Source organism: Ricinus communis, chromosome 10 (genome assembly GCF_019578655.1).
Source record: "Ricinus communis isolate WT05 ecotype wild-type chromosome 10, ASM1957865v1, whole genome shotgun sequence".
NCBI lineage: Eukaryota > Viridiplantae > Streptophyta > Magnoliopsida > Malpighiales > Euphorbiaceae > Ricinus > Ricinus communis.
In genome coordinates, this window is record NC_063265.1 from 21,176,778 (window position 1) to 21,193,856 (window position 17,079).

At 37.0% G+C, this 17,079-nt stretch overlaps 1 protein-coding gene across 1 annotated transcript; it reads left to right on the forward strand.

The window, feature by feature from the left end:
* Window positions 1–1,129: 1,129 nt before the first annotated feature.
* On the forward strand, window positions 1,130–4,010 carry LOC8260409 (transcription factor MYB106). The gene is made up of 3 exons (XM_015725377.3): window positions 1,130–1,473; window positions 1,670–1,799; window positions 2,867–4,010. Exons 1-3 carry the CDS (start codon window positions 1,341–1,343, stop codon window positions 3,834–3,836), a joined length of 1,233 nt encoding a protein of 410 aa, XP_015580863.2. The 5' UTR covers window positions 1,130–1,340; the 3' UTR covers window positions 3,837–4,010.
* The last annotated feature ends 13,069 nt before the right edge of the window (window positions 4,011–17,079 follow it).

A 17,079-nucleotide genomic window follows, 5' to 3' on the forward strand; every position in this document is an offset into this window, starting at 1 on the left:
GGAATTTTAATACTATCAACAGCCCAAGTGAGATTTTTCATAAGAAATTAATTCACTGCAACGTTTTTACATTAGCTGCAGCAATGGCAATCAATTGTGTCCGCATGTGACTGTTGCCAGCTTATTAACTGCACCACCAGGTTTTCAATAGACATATTAACTCACATTTCCCTTGCTACATCTTCAAATAAATACTATGATCCAAAAATTTTATTAATCATAATGGTTATTTAATTTTAGATTTTCCTATTTCTCTGCAAAATTTATATATAATTATATCGGAAGATGTATTTCCCATAGCGTAATTAAATATAATAATAGATTTTTGTAATCAATATTTATCTTTTTTTCAATGTTTGTAATTAATTATTTTAAACACATTGGAATAAAAAAAAAACATATAGCATAGCACTATCACTTTAGATACCCCTAACATAAAATAATTTATATTTTTAAAAATATATATAAATATTATTATACAGAAAAATATTATATTAAAATGAGTTATGATTTTTATTCATATTTATAACTAATTGACGTTGAAATTAATATTTTTTATAATTATATAAAATATCATTATAAATATATTTTAATATATATCCTCAAAATTAGGCCATGTAATCTATTCACTTGTCCAAGTACCCACTTCACCAAAATTTATTACAGTAACAATCATTATCAAACTCTACACAGGTGAGTGCAGGTAGTGGGTGGAGAAGGGGGCCAACCTTTGAAATTTTTAAAGTAGTATACTTACGCATTTCAGATTTTGCTTTTACTTTAGTTTCCCTAATTTTCAATATTTTCAGTTTTTTCCAATATAACTTTAGAAATTCTTAAATTGTTTCTTATATATATATATATTCAGCTCCGCAACTGCAAAACTAGCTTTGAGACATTTTAAGACTTGTTTACCTTTAAACAGTTACTTATGGATTGTAAAACTATTTTGAAGTTCTCATATTCTTCTTTTGAATTTACAAGAACTCTAATGGACCATAAGTTTCGTAGCAGGATAACAGTGATGTCTGTAATATAAAAAAACAAAGTAACAATACGTGTCGAATCCAAGATTTTCTGCTCTTATACCAAATGGGCCTCAATTGTTTTCTCATATTTAGCACGAGGGTTATAAATCAAGGCATATGGAGTGGTCACGTAACTTTAGGTACGATATCATCAGAATTTATTATTTTATCGTTTAGTCTCTCTCTATATATATATATGTAAATTCTCATTGAGCATTTCCTCTTAACTTGAGCTGTCTGCGACTCAAGTTTTATTTTCTTTGCTTTTGAAGTTCTGGATCATCTCTCTCTCTCTCTATTTGATTGGAAAAGATGGTTCGATCTCCATGCTGTGGGAAGGGTGGACTGAAGAAAGGGCCATGGACACCTGAAGAAGACCAGAAGCTCTTGGCTTACATAGAAGAACATGGCCATGGAAGCTGGCAAGCTTTACCGGCCAAAGCTGGTGATAATCTTTTTTCTTTTTTTCTTTGTAACACATTCATCTTTGTGCCCTAGCTCTATCGTGTTGGTTTACATATTTAGAGCACACAGTATTTTTCTTTCTGTTCTTGGGTAGAGATAGATTCAGTATATAACTATACTTTTACTGATTCTTTTTTCTTTTTATGTTAATGTTTTGTCTTGTGTACTTATGATAGGGCTTCAAAGATGTGGCAAGAGCTGTAGGCTCAGGTGGACTAACTACCTCAGACCAGACATCAAGAGAGGAAAGTTCAGTTTGCAGGAAGAACAGACGATTATTCAACTCCACGCTCTTCTTGGAAACAAGTAAGATGGTTCTCTTTCTAGTCTTTAGGTTGATGTAATTAATAATTGCCATCTTTGTCTTCAATGGTACCATGTCCTTTTCTGCTCATCTATCAAGCTCTTTAAGCTATCACCTGCTCTCTCTCTCTCTCTCCTTAATTCTTCTTCCATTTTTCATTAGCCATCAACATTGTTTTTGATTTCGTGAAAAAGAATGAGACCCTGAGGCTAAGTTTTATTCATCTACGCATTAAGTAATTGCATAATTTTTTTAATGGATTCTTTTCTTTCGTAGACAGAACAAAAAATTCACAGGTTAGTTATATATCATAAGCAATAAGAAAAATCACATATATGTAAATTTATATTTTAAAATTAAATGAGTGAAATATATTTAATTATTTTAAAAAATAATTAATTTATATCTATTTTCTATAATTTCGTATACACATAACTATATTCATTTAAATTATACAAGAATTTTTTTTATAAATCAAGTATCCTCTGACTTTTCTTTTTACCTCTTTCACTTTATTTTTACAATTTTAAGAAAATTAATATATATAAGATGAAAAGTAAAAATTGAGAAGTGTCAAAATTGATAAAGTTTAGAGATAGGATGATGCACTTGGCCATATATAGGTAGACAATATATATTCTCGACAAATTAATTAATACAGTAAAAACTGGCTAGCTATCTAATACTTTATATCGGGTCTGCATAGTTTGAGACATAATAATAGAAGTATGTGACGCCAACCATCATTTATATATATATTGTTTTCTTTAGAATTTTTAAATTCTATAGAAGTTTTTATTCTATTTATATTTTTATTTAAATTTTTTTAATTATCTTAATTTTATTTTTTTTATTTTTTTATTTAAGACTGAACTCGAACTGTAGACCTTTCTCGTAAAATAGATCAAATTATTTAATATTAAAATGATTTGAACATTTTCAAAGAGGCAACAAGCAAATATATATATATATATATATATATATATAATCAGTAAATTACTATACAACATGTCAAGAAACACAGTATTATTTCATGGAAATGACGGCACAAATTTCTTGTTGTACTCAGGTGGTCAGCTATAGCAACTCACTTGCCTAAAAGAACTGATAATGAGATCAAGAACTACTGGAACACACATCTCAAGAAAAGATTAGCTCGAATGGGCATAGATCCAGTAACCCACAAGCCAAAAGTTGATGCCTTTGGTTCCGGCAGTGTCCATGCCAAGGATATCGCAAATTTAAGTCATATGGCGCAGTGGGAGAATGCCCGCCTAGAAGCTGAAGCCAGATTGGTCCGCGAATCTAAGCTCGCATCAAAACCTGCGCAAGACCAATTTGGCTTCTCAACTATAGTACTCCCTCAGTTCTCCGCAGCCACTACCACCACCACCAAAGCCATAGGAGGAGCTCCACAAGCTAGACCAAAGTGCCTTGATGTCCTCAAGGCTTGGCAAGGAATGGTATCCAACATGTTCTTTCCGCCCAGCGACACCCTCGAGTCACCAACGTCAACGTTAAAATTCTCCGAAAATGCATTAGCAACTCCAGCTGGAATGGTTAGACTTCATGAGCGCTCGGTCCCTCATTTTCAGTTTGCTAATACTAGTAATATCATTACATGCAGAGGAGAGGATACAGAAGAAGAAGACGAAGAAGAACTTGCTGCTAAAAATGATAGTGGAAATGAATGGAAAGGTTTCGAGCAATCGAAGCAAATTGCACAGGCAAAAGAAGCATTGGATGGTTCAGTTATTTCTGTACATGAAATGAGTACATATGATGGCAGTGAAGTACATGTAGTCAGTTCATGGATTTTGGACACTTTTAGGGCAGCAAATGAAAATGTGACTATTGGGAATTCTGATAATTTGATTTATAACTTTGCTGATCATAACCCATCATCATTAATGGCTGGAGAAGATGTTATAAGTGAAAATTGTGGTGCGAATAATAATCTCGAAGACCAAGGTAGCTACTGGAATAGACTACTCAATTTGGTGGATGCTCCGCCCTCTAGTTCGTCGCCGGTGTTTTGAATATATTGTTAATTTTAATGTGGAAGGAGAAAGAAAAAGAAGGAAAGGAAAAGCAAATGTTGAACTACTTATGTAGGAGTTTATTGCAAAATGGACCAACCAATTGCAGTTGAATGTATTAGGTAGGTACTTGGTATTTTGACCTTTTGAAATAATAAAGGTAATAGCCATTAATTGCATGTTTGGTTCGACTGATCAATGCAACTGGTAGTTAATTGCTGATAGCTAGTAGTTGGTGGCTGATAAATTAAATCGTTTGGTAAAAATTTCTTAGTTGTTTTTTTTAGCATTTAAAGGACCCATTGAAAGTATAATTTATCTTTAAATATATTTTAGACCGAATGCATAAGTCGGCACCTCAACTTGTAATAAAAGAATCCATTTAACACCTCAACTTACACTAGAACCTATTAGGCACATTGACTTGACTATTTATAATTTATAAACACCTCACTGCTTGTGTGGCAGAACGCACGAAAGAATTCTCTTTTGATAGATTGAGAACATGAATTGATGTCCAATGTGGAGAATAATATCTACATCCCTAAAACTCAAGTTATTAGGAATCGAAAGACTCTAAAAGCCCTCTCATGAACTATTCTCTCTAAAATATTTACTCCCTAAAATTTTTGTTTATAATTTCTAATTTCTTTTCCTATTTCTTATAGATTAAATTTTCAAATCTTCTCCCACAGCCAAATCTGTAAAAAGAGAAAACAAGAAGAAAAAAGAAACATAAAGAAAAAGAAGAAAAATAAAGTTAAGTTGAAAATTCGAAAGGGCGGCTTAGACAAAAATAAAAATAGTAAAAGAAAAGAGATTTGGCTGTGTACTTGTAAGAGAACGAGGCTGCTACCAAATCATTGATGGGCTTTTTACATGTCTAGCCTGATGATGGTTTCAACCAAGATGACTGGAATTGGATATGCTCCATGCTCCACCTGGTTAATAATGCCCGCAATTCTGTTATCTCCCTCTCTCTGAGGAGAAATCAATAGAAATTGGGCATAAAGGCAAAAGCCCAGCCTCCGAATCTAGGAAGGGATGCCATTTTCCTTCTTCTCACAATAAGAAATCAATGATATAAGGGTAATGAACTCACCAACAGAATAGGAAAGTACCTCAGTTGGAGACATATCGAACGATTCCATCAGTCGGCCAAGAAAAGGCTCACTGAGTTTTAGTAGGGCAATGGGATACGTAGGATCCATAGGGATGCCAAGAATAGCAGAGAATTTTTCAATCATAGGGCACAATTCTTGTGCATTGAATATAAAACTATGGTCCCTTAGACATCAAAAGTTGACAGCAGAATGGAGGAACCCATAATCAAGTTTGGTGTATTGCATTGGCCTTGAAAGACAAAAGGTGGAATTTTCCTAGATTAATCCAATCGTCACTTATTAAGGTTTTAAGGAGAGTTTGCAGGCTTTTGGCACTCTTTTAAGACATATTTTTTTGCCTTTTGAAGTGTGAAATCGCATGTGAGGAAGTGAGGGGGCTCATAGATAAATATAGGCCTTGCATCAGTGTCTGTTTTGGAATCTGCAACCGCAGAGCCGATCAGTACTATGCATAACCGATCGACTGTGCATAGAGCCGAATTGATATGGCCTCCCAGTGCAATTTTTGTCCAGTTTAGACTATTTTTTCAAGCGCTCATTTTGTTTTCGGTGCACATAAGCTCATATGAATATAATAACAAAAGGGAAATAAGCAAAGTAGAAGTAATTCAAAAGCCAAAATCATGATTTTATATCTTTAAAAAGTCAAGACTTTTCAAGAATTCTAAAATTAGAAGTTCCACAAACAATGATAAAAAGAGTCAAAAGCAAGCTCAAAAGTTGGGGTTCTCTCACGAATTTCCCATCCCGTCGTCCGAGTCAATGTCCATCCCCTAGGTCCGCAAGGACAATAGCTGAAGTGTCAATGTGTCGATCCGACATTGCTGAACGTCGATCTAACGCTACCGATCGTCCACTTCCCCTTGCAAGCCCTTATGGTTTCTCTGATGAAAACCCAAAAGGAGATTAATTAGTGCATTTCATACATGCATGCATACATACTACATCACATAAGTCATTTTCTTACCCGGCAGTCCTTGCTGAGAGACAAAGAATTGCCTCCTCGTGGCACCGACCTGCCAATGTACATACTTGAACTGATCTCTCTAAACTTGGATATGCATAATATGTCATTAACTTTTTAGGAAAAGAAGATGTGAAAATACAAAAGAGAATAGTAACTTACATGAGTGCAAGTACTCATAGTGAATTACAAAGGGAGGCATTACTCCATGGCAAGCCGGTGCTCCATCACACCGTATGGGCTCCAATACGTGACCATCAAATATGAAGGGAATGCAACACTCCTTGGAACCACATCAAACATGGTTGTAGGAGGTGCCTCAGACGTAGCATTAATGGAGAAGCCTGTAATGTAGGAAGGCTAGGAACGTCGGACGAATCGCCCTTCAGTTTGCTCACGAGCAATAGGACCCTGGTAGAGGAACTATAAATAAAATAATTAGAAAAATGGGATACAAAATTATAATTCCAAGTAAATCTAGGAAAATACCTGAGCTACAGCATAATCGCCTAAGGGCACGACCTCCAATAGTTGAGGGATGAACGAAGTGTAGTCTGTCCATCGAGATCGAATAGTGAGATCCTTAGGCTCATCATATCCCGTCAAGCACCTCCTCACCAACAAGGTCTATCATCTAAAACATAGAAAGAGAATGAGATAAGAGAACTTGGCGCCTATTAGGGCCTCGCTCCCACTCATAGATTCTCTCTCCTAAGTACCACGCCCGACAGGCGGGTTCCGGTCAGCACTGTTCTCCTCTGTTTGAGGTCAGCCACATATAGCATGTAGGGGTCCCATTGGCAGTACTCCCCCAACCGCTCACCTCGACTCTGCAAACTAGAAAAGGTAAGTAACTATATAAATGAAGCATGAATGTTCGTATCCCTTTTTCCAGATCAAAAATTGAGATAAAAGCGAAAAATCCTATGATGAAATTTACTGCCTTCTCGGGTCTCAGGAGGTGAAGGACATGCAAATCCAAGGCTAGGATCGAGGTTAATCCAGCTAGAATTATCTTTTTAAAATTAATTTGGACCTAATTGTCAGAAAAAATTAAGTTTGAGGGTCAAAAGGTAGTTTTTACAAAATTTGGAACTAAATTATAACTTTTTCAAACTTCCTCTATAGAGCTTCTCGGCTTTATGAAGAGCCAATCGGCTCTTCATAGAACTGATTAAAATTTTGACAATCTGACGTCATTTTTTGGGACAATTTCACATCCATATATAGATTCTAGAAGGTTTTCTTGATGATAATCATTATTTTATCGACAAGTATATAAATTTTAAATAAACAAAATGAGATATTCATTGATATTCTTAAAATCTATTCATTACTTTAGGGTTTCCTTTGAAACCCTAGCTCTATAGATAAAAAGAGGTGTTTAAGGTTTCAAGGAGGAATCAAGAACTAAAAATCAGTCGTAAATGAAATCAAAATAGGAAAGACATTGAGAAAGAAAATCAAAAGGAAAAAGAAAGAAGATACTTTCGGTCGTAGTCATCGTTAGAGAATTTAAGCCACTGAAGAAAGAACCATAAGAAACTATCCATTGAAGAAATATCGTTTTTGGAAACTGTTTTTCAAACGACAGAAGGTTTCTCAAAGTCAAATCCAACATTGGATTCCTACCCGGTTTTTTATTAAACTGCATTCTTATCGCCCGAGACTCGCAGATTTAACATTCACCATGATTACATGAGGGTTCCTTCCGCTATAATCCACATTCATCATAAAAATTGGGTTTTCATCTTTTTTATTCTTTTTATATATTATTTATTCTTAGAAATATAATTAGAGTTTTGATCTATGATAAAAAATAATTAGATTAGGTTTTTATTAATATGCATGATAATGGGGTTTTGAATATGATAATAAAAACTTATGGTTATTTTTGAGATATGATGTTTTGTAAATTAGGGTTTTTAAGTTTAATTACAAACATGTTATAGGATCAATATCTAGATCTATTTGTCATTGTGATTAAGTAATTGAACCTGTTAAAGCATGATTCTTTTGTTTGATTGCCTTCTATTAGTTTATAATATTTAGGTTTTTTAGTAATTTAGGGTTTTGATTATTTAAATGGCTTTTGTCACTTTCAATTTGATGTTCTTAATCTATTCTAATCAATTTTTAATGTCTGTGCATGTGAAAATCGGCTTTGGGGATGCGAAATTATGCTAACGATTAAGGAAAAATCGATGAAAATCGGCTCTTCACATAGAGTTGATCGGTTGTTCGTGCCAAACACCCATTTTTTATATTTTTTAGCGATTTTTGATGTACTCTTAGATTTTATATAGTTTTAGATCTTTTCCTTTTTGCAATCGTAGTTGTAAGCGAGTTGTAATAATTAGGTTTTACTTTCTCCTTTATTTTATTTATTTATTGTTTATTGTATGTTAATAAAATATATGATTATATGATTGATTAATTAAAAATGGGTCACATAGACTTAGGGTTAAAAAATTGATCCAACATGAATCTGGTAGAATAATAGGCTAATCAATTTTAGCTAGGCTTAAAACTCTAAAATCCAAGTAGACTAGTAGGCTTTGGCATATTTAGTTAGGGCTTGAGCTTAGTTAAGGTTAAGATCATAATGGACGACCCTTTTCCTAATAAGTAGTCCATTAGGTTTAAAGGCTGGAACTCAAGAATATAATTGGTAATTGGCTGGACTAGGTGGACTTTACACATAATTAGTTAGTAAACTATATCAACAAATTAAATGTGGGCTGGATTAATTAAAATGGACTAGACTTAGGTGTATATATGTGATGTTTTGGCATACCTATATATGAACTGCTTGCATTTATAAGGAATAATTTATTAGACAATAAAATTAAAGACTAATATACACAAATAAGGAAGTTGCCTTTCAGATTCATCTCTAGACTCTGTGGCATAAGATTGTTTATGAAATCTGAAAAACGCCACTCATTAGTAAAAGTGTCTCGATGATTACCTGGGGGCGACGCCCATCTCTGCACTAGTCTTAGTGAGTTAGCGTGTTTCTGATCAGGTTGAAAAGCCTTACAGTGCCATAGTCGCTAAAGACATTTGGGTGCGCGCCCGAAACTGCCACCCATAGTGGCGACTCCACTAAGGATAAGTGAAGTTAATTTCAGTGTATGTTTGTCTTTAATTTTGTTATTTAATAGACAACTCTTGCATCACTACACTTTCACACACTGTACACTTTAGCCCATATAGTCCTGATGGTGTCGGCTAGCAGTTCTTTGGTAGCATTCAAATCCTAGAATTGGGACACTAGCTACCATCACTCACAAGTGATTAGTATATTTTCTTCATCGCATTGACCCCTGAGTGGGGATATGAGCCAAGAAAGAATAATTCTTTCTTTTATCCTTACCTAAGACTCAGCCAATGATAATAATCATAGTAATCTCCCCTAGGTACCCTGTTGCTTATTATATGAGATGTTCTTCCTTGTAAGTGTTTTAAGCCCAAGTCTTGAAAGGCCTTGGCCCAATATGGAACCATGCCCCAGACCCAAAATATGTAGGCTTTTATGCTTACACTGAGAAACGTCACCTTTTTTTATTTCAATCCGCTTTGAGAGCTTATGGCATGCGCGTGGACCTACTATCCCCTATTGATAGAAAGCCTAAACTAAAAATTCTAAAGAAGAAAAGACTCACTACGAACCATGTACAAGAGTAATAAGGTTGGAATGATGAATTGTATACTAATATGCGCATGCTAACCTTTTTTCTATTCTTGTGCATTGCACGTGTATCATGCATCGCATGCATCATACTGACATTTTTTTAGCCATATAGACTCTCTTGTGGGTTGGAAGAGGCAAGAAAGTGATTGGAAAGAGTGCCCATTTCTCTAAGGATCATAACTGTATTAGAGCACCTAGAAAGACCAAGACGCCGAGAGATGGCCAACGAAAGACCTAATGAACAAGACATCGAGATCCTTAAGAATGCTGTCATTGAAGACTTGAGGGGTGTGATTTGGGAGGAACTCCAACAACTTTTGGCTAGGATGGCTTCAAGACCTACTGCTCCTGCTGCACCGGCTAACCTTCCCGTTATTATTGACCCGGTTGTGGTTATTGTTGAAACTGTTGTTACCACTACTACTACAGTAAATGTCAATGTTGAAGATCTAGCTGGAAGGGGTGTTCCCCAAAAATTTTGGGACTTTGATGAGTTCATGCTAAATCATCCTAGAAGGAAGACCGTCGTTGCCACTGACGAAGCTATGAGTGGACTGAGTGCCCAGCTTGACAAGATGCAAGGCATGCTGGAAATTAAAGGTCTGGATCCAACCTATGATTTTAAAGAACTAATTTTGACAGAAGAAGATAAGCTACCTGCAAAGTTTAGAATTCCAACATGAACAAATTTGATGGGACTGGTGATTCAAAAGTTCATCTGAAGCAGTAGGTAACCATCATAGGAATTACTCAGTTAAGCAGGACCCAAATTGTCAAGTTATTTGTGTGTCACTTGAAGGACCTGTTGTCAACTGGTACCATGATCTGGAAAAATCTGTCAAAGCTGAATGGTGTGATTTGTGCAATTCCTTTGTCAATCAGTATGACTATAACACTCATTTAGAAGTGTCAATTAGGGATCTCAAATTCACTAAGCAAAAGTCGAATGAGTCCTTCTCTGATTTCCTGACCATATGGAGGAATATGGCGGGATTAATGAAGAACAAGCCCTCTAAAAAGGACCAAGTCATATGGTGGTATGAAATGTCCTTCTTGGATAGATTGAAAGATTACAGATAATGAACCCTAAAACCTTTATAGATTTGTACGATGATGGCTATAGGTTGAGGAAATAGCGAATGTCAAAAAGAAGACTGTGAGAACTGGCGGAAGGGCAAACTACTAGGCTTGAGGGAGTAGGACCCTGGATGTGAATGTCGTGCAACAACCAAGGAAGTTCTCCAACTTCAAGCAATCTCTCTCTAAAATCTTTAAGAGATTGGTTTAGAATGGAATGCTCCAATCTACCACCATAAAGAATTTACCGAACCCAAACACACCTAGATACAAACTCAACACCTATTACAAGTTCCACCAAGCACCTAGCCACCATACCGATAATTACATCCAGCTGAAACACGAAATCCAAGACCTTATCAATGTCGGAAAGCTCATTGACCCAGACCAACCCAGCACTAGAAGAAACCCCTTACCAAACTACAATAACATACCACCCCCAAACCAAGTGTCCATGATCAACCCCGACTTTAGTGAAGAGAAAATCATGAACTCTTTCGAAGACTTACCTTAAATCAAGCCAGATAACCCATAAAGAACATTCACCGAGCTGGGGCCATCATTATCAATGGTGTTTTGGTATATAGTTACCAGATGGCCATCGAAATCTGGTATAGTTACGGGGATGAGAGTGAAGTTCAAGACGCCGAGGCCAAGGACATTTGGGCAGACAGTCATACCGAGACTCAACTAGTGAGTAAGGATAAGGAAGCCGGAGTACAAGAACTAAAGCAAGAGAAGCCAGCACTTGAAGATGGGGATGGTGTTACTAGAATGGTGAAGGAATGAGAAGAAGAAAACTGATGTCTGGAAACTGTTGATGCATTCATCGGACCATATAAAATGCTCTAGTCTAGGCCTTAACTGGTATAAGTGTTAGCACAGCAGCTACCTATGAGGAGATTATCAAAATGGTAACTAACAAGACCACTGGGATGATTACCTTCTTAGTTGAAGACTTACCACTTGAGGGAAGGGACCACAATAAGGCCCTTTACATAGTGGAGAAAGTGAAAGAGAAAAGAACTCCATGTGTGATGGTTGATGATGGGTCGGCTATCAATGTATGTCTTTCTCATGTACTCCCTAAACTAGGGATGATTAAAAAGAACCTGAAACCATCAAACATGATTATACGGGCCTATGACGAGACCAAAAGAGATGTAGCATGGACATTTTCAGCAGTGGTGAAGACAAGTCCTATAGAATCCTGGGTCGAGTTCACTGTCCTAGACATCATGGTAACCTTTGCATTATTATTAGGAAGGTCGTGGTTCCATGCCCTAGGAGGAGTCCCCTCTACAGTACATCAGAAGGTAAAATTCTATCCTGAAGGTGAGAGTCACTATCCACGCCAAATGAGGTAAGGTTGTCTCAGTAATTCAAGAAACTGTCAAAGAGTCGGATGCTTGATTGTTCTCTATGAGGACTACGTGGATCCTAAAGTAACCAGCATGTTCAAAAAAATAAACTTCATGCCTGGAATGGGGTTGGGAAAGAATTAGTAGGATGTTGTGGAGCTGCTAGACTTCAAAGGTCATAAGACTCTACGAGGTTTGGAATACTTTGAAGAAGAAGACGAGGACAAACCGAAGGGTAAGACTCTAAAAAACGTATTCATCTAGGAGTACAAGCCCTACTCTGGAGAGCTTGAAACTGTTTGTGTAGCTGGGACTGAGGTACCAGAATTTGAGATTTTTAAGAACTTGATCATCGACAGGATGATCAAATTGAGTATCAAGAAAGTCCGAGAGAAGGTCACCACCAAGATGGAAGAGCTGAAACTAGAAGAGCATCTTATTGAAAATAATATCATTGATGTATTCTATAATGATGATGTAATAATGTCCGATATTTATGAGGATGATGCTTCTTTTCTTTTTAAGATCAATGATATGAATGATTTTATTTACTCTTGTAATGTTTTTCTTGATGGTAATGTGCATTTTGATAATCATGATATATGTATGTTTGACACCAATTCCATATAAATTGATTCATTTAATTTAGACACATATGCAAATTCATAGAATATTTTAATAGCTCACGATATAACTCCTGAGAAAAGAAGGGAATTTGAAAAAATAATAGAAAAAAGAAAAAAAGTAATTGCTTGGTCCTACGACGATATATTAGGTCTAGGTAGGAAAATAGCAGAGCACCATATCCTAACTCATTCACACATCAAGCAAGTCAAGTTAGAAGATAAGAAGACTGAGGCTAGAATGAATAGAGAAGATTTGAGAGGAGGTTGCTAAGTAGGTTAAGCCAATTTTCCCGATGTAGTCGACCACGCCGAATGGTTGGCAAACATCGTTCCAGTCCTGAAGAAGGATGCTAAGGTTTGAATGTGTGTGGATTATCGGACTTGAACAAAGCATTCCCAAAAGACGACTTTCCTTTTCCTCATGTAGATGTGATAATCAATAGTGCTACTTCGAATGCAATGTACTCCTTTACGGACGGGTTCTTTGGATACAATCAGATTATGATGGCAGTAGTGGACAAGCTGAGGACGTCGTTCATCACTGAGTGGGGGACATATTACTACAAGGTTATACCTTTTGGACTGAAGAACGTGGGGGCAACTTATCAAAGAGCAACCACTATCTTATTTCACGACATGATGCATAAGGAGGTAAAGGTGTATGTTGATGATATGATGGTAAAATCTGAAATAAGGGAAGGACACTTTCAAGCTCTTGATAAGTTTTTAGGATGAGTGGAATGATATAACCTGAGACTTAACCAGAAGAAGAGTGTGTTGAGAGTTACATTAGAGAAGCTGCTAGGGCACATAGTAAGTCAATGAGATATAGAGATCGATCCAGGCAAGGTCAAAGCCATTCAAGAAATGCTAGCACCGAAGATAGAGAAAGAAGTCAAAGGTTTTTTAGGATGTCTGCAGTACATTAGTAGGTTTATTTCGAAGCTTACGACGGTCTGTGATCCTGTCTTCAAGCTTTTAAGAAAACATCAGCCTATTATATGGGATGAAAACTGTTAGAAGGCCTTCAATAGAATCAAGGAGTTTCTGATGAAGCCACGAGTACTCAAGCCACCAAAGGATGGCAAGCCATTGATCCTTTACTTGGCTTTGGAAGAGGAAGCTATGGGGGCAATAGTGGCACAATGCAGGCCTAATAATATGGAGTATGTGGTCTATTACCTTAGCAAGAAGTTGCTGTCTTATGAGTCGAAGTACGACCTTATAGAAAAAACATGCCTAGCCATGATATGGGCTACAAGAAGTTGAGGCACTACTTCAAAGCTTACAAGGTGCAGGCAATTTAAAAATAGACTCTCTAAAGTTGAGACTCTATCTTTACATGAAAACTAGCTAGATGGTTGGTGCTCCTATGAAGTTTGACATTGAGTACATCACTAAGAAGGTAGTCAAGGGTAGGGTTGTAGCTGAGTTTCTAGCCTAGAACACGATCGAAGGAGACGACCCTTGAAATCTAGAATTTTCTGATCAGAACCGTGGGGTAGTCGAGATATAACAATAGAAGATGTACTTTAACGAATCCTTGAATGCAAAAGGTGCAGGCTTATGAGTAGTTTTGATCATGCCAAAAGGGAAAATGCTGCTATTGACCAAAAGATTAGACTTTAAAGTGACCAATAACATGGCGGAGTATGAAGCATATTTATTTAGATTAGAAGCAGCCATGATAGCAGGAGCTAAGCATTTTATGGTCTACAAGGATTTTATACTAGTAATACAACATGCCCTCGAAGAATGGAAAGTAGAAGAAGAGAGGTTAAAGTCGTACATTAACTATCTTAGGACTTTAGTGTGGAACTTCTCAAATTTTTCCTTTCTATACTTGCCTCGGGATGAGATTCAGATGGCGAATGCACTAACTACTATATAATTCTATGTGGGTCAATCCCTCGCAGCTATCAATGAAGCCTTTGGTGATCGTGAAATTAGATGTGCCTTGTCATTAAGGGGATTGGATAATGCAAGTTCATATGGGACCAAAAGAGAAGCCATGGTTCTACGATCTGAAGAAGTTCATAGAAAACAGAGAGTATCTAGAAGACGCGACAATCAAAGAAAGGTATTCGTTGTAAATCCAAGCTAGGAATTACATCAGCCACAAGGGAAGCCTATATAGAAGAATGGTGTCAGGTGTACAACTCCAATGTGTGACTAAAGTAGAAGCTCAAGGGATAATAGAGGAAAGACACAAAGGCATATACGGGCCTTATATGAGTAGAATTATGTTAACTAGGAAGATCATGCGGCAAGGGTATTACTGGTTAATGATGGAGAAGGATTGCATAGCGTTAGTAAGAAAATGCTGAGAGTGCCAGCTATACAATGACCTAAGTCACGTGCCTCTAACTGAGCTGCACAACTTGACATCTCCTTAGGCTTTCGCAGCTTAGGGAATTCACATCATCGGAGAAATAAGGCCTCATTGAAATGGTTACAGGTTTATAGTTGTGGTAATAAATTAAATAAGGCATCAAAGTCGAGTCATTCATTACCATGGGGGCAAGATAGATGGCCAAATTTGTAGAAAGAAACCTGATTTGTAGATACAGAGTCCCACATCATGTTGTGATGGATAACGGGGTACAATTCATGGATGAGACAGTAGACCTGCTAGTAGAGTACAAGATCAAGCATCATAGGTCTTCCCCATATAAACCTTAGGCAAATGGGGCAGTAGAAGCAGCCAACGAGAATCTAAAGAAAATATTATCAAAGATGGTACAGAATCACAAGGATTGGTCATTTTGACTACCCTTTGCACTTTGGGGATATCGGACAACCGAGCGAACATTGACGGGACAAACGCCATACTCTATAGTTTACGGGACTGAGGCGGTTTTGTCAGTTGAGCTAGAGTTGAAGTCTTTAAGAGTTGTATTAGAGGCTAAAATACTGGAGTACCAATGGGTTGAGCCAAGGTACAAGAAAGTGGCTTTGGTTGACGAGAAAAGTATGAAAGCCATATACTATATGCAGTTGTATCAAAAAAAGATAAGACAAAAATAAAGTTTACTAAGTTGAAAACCTGAAGGGGCGGCTTAAGCAAAAGTTAAGATAAGAGCTTGCTAAGTTGAAAATCTGAAAGGGCAACTTAGGCAAAAGCAAAATAAAATAAAAGAGATTTGGTTGTATGGCTTCCCGATGTGATTTCTAACCCATTTTGATAGTTTTTGGGTGTTTTCGGTGCGCAAGCTCATATAAATGTGGTAATAAAAAAAGAGTAAAAATGGGGGCAACTCAAAAGCCATATTTTATATGTCTTCAAAAATTAAAGTCTACATGAGGTTTCAAGTTTTGTAGTAATCAAAAGAAAAGTACAAGCAAAGGGAAATCAGAAGTTAAAGTTCCCTCTTAGACTATCTAGGACCTTGCTTGGGTCTACAAGGCTGACAACTGAAGGGTCAGGGTATCAATCCGACGTTGTTGAGCATCAAGCTGATGTTGCCGGTCGTCTAGCTGCCCCTGTAATCCTTTATGGTACTTTTAATAAAATCCCAAAAGGATAAGTAGTTAGCACATTTTCATGCATACATCCATACATTTTTGCATTTCATAATTTAATGTATTTTGGTTCTTACCTGCCAATCTTCATCGGGGACGAAGAACTATCTCCATACGGCCCCAACCAGTCAATGTTCGTGCTTAAACTATATTTATATATCTCATTAACCTTTTCAGGAAAACCAAGAGGTAAAAACAGGAAGAGAGAATAAGCTTACATGGGTGCAAGGGCTCAGGACAAACTCTAGAGGGAAATACTGATCCATGGCAAGTCAGTGCTCCATCACACCGAGTAGGCTCCAGTATGAGACCATCGGATCAAGGGGGAATGAGATGATCCCCAGGACCACATCAGACATAGTCGTAGGAGGAGCCTTAGAAGTCATATTGATATATAAGCCTGCAACATGAGAAGGCCTGAAGCATCAAGGGGACCATCCCTCAGTCGACTTACGAGCAGCGGAAGGTCCACGGAAAAGCTGTAAACAAATGAATAAAAGAACAATACATGACAAAAGAGAGAGAACTCCAAGCAAATATAAGGAAATACCTAAGACAATAATAGCATCATCCCCAAGAGGTAGAGTTCCCAGCAACTAAGGGATGAACGAGGTATAATTTGTCAGTCGCAATCAAATAGTGAAGTCTTCAAGCTCGTCGTACCTATTCAGGCACTCTGTTAGCTCCTCTCTGGCAAGGTCTGTCGTCTAGAACATGGAGAGTGGATGAGATAAAGGGACTCGATACTTGCTGGGACCTCGCTCCCAACCGTAAATCCTCTTGTCAGATACCAAACTTGATAGGCAGGCCCTGTTAGTAGTACCCTTCTTTGCTCAAGGTCAGCCGCGGACAGCATATAAGGCTCTTATTGG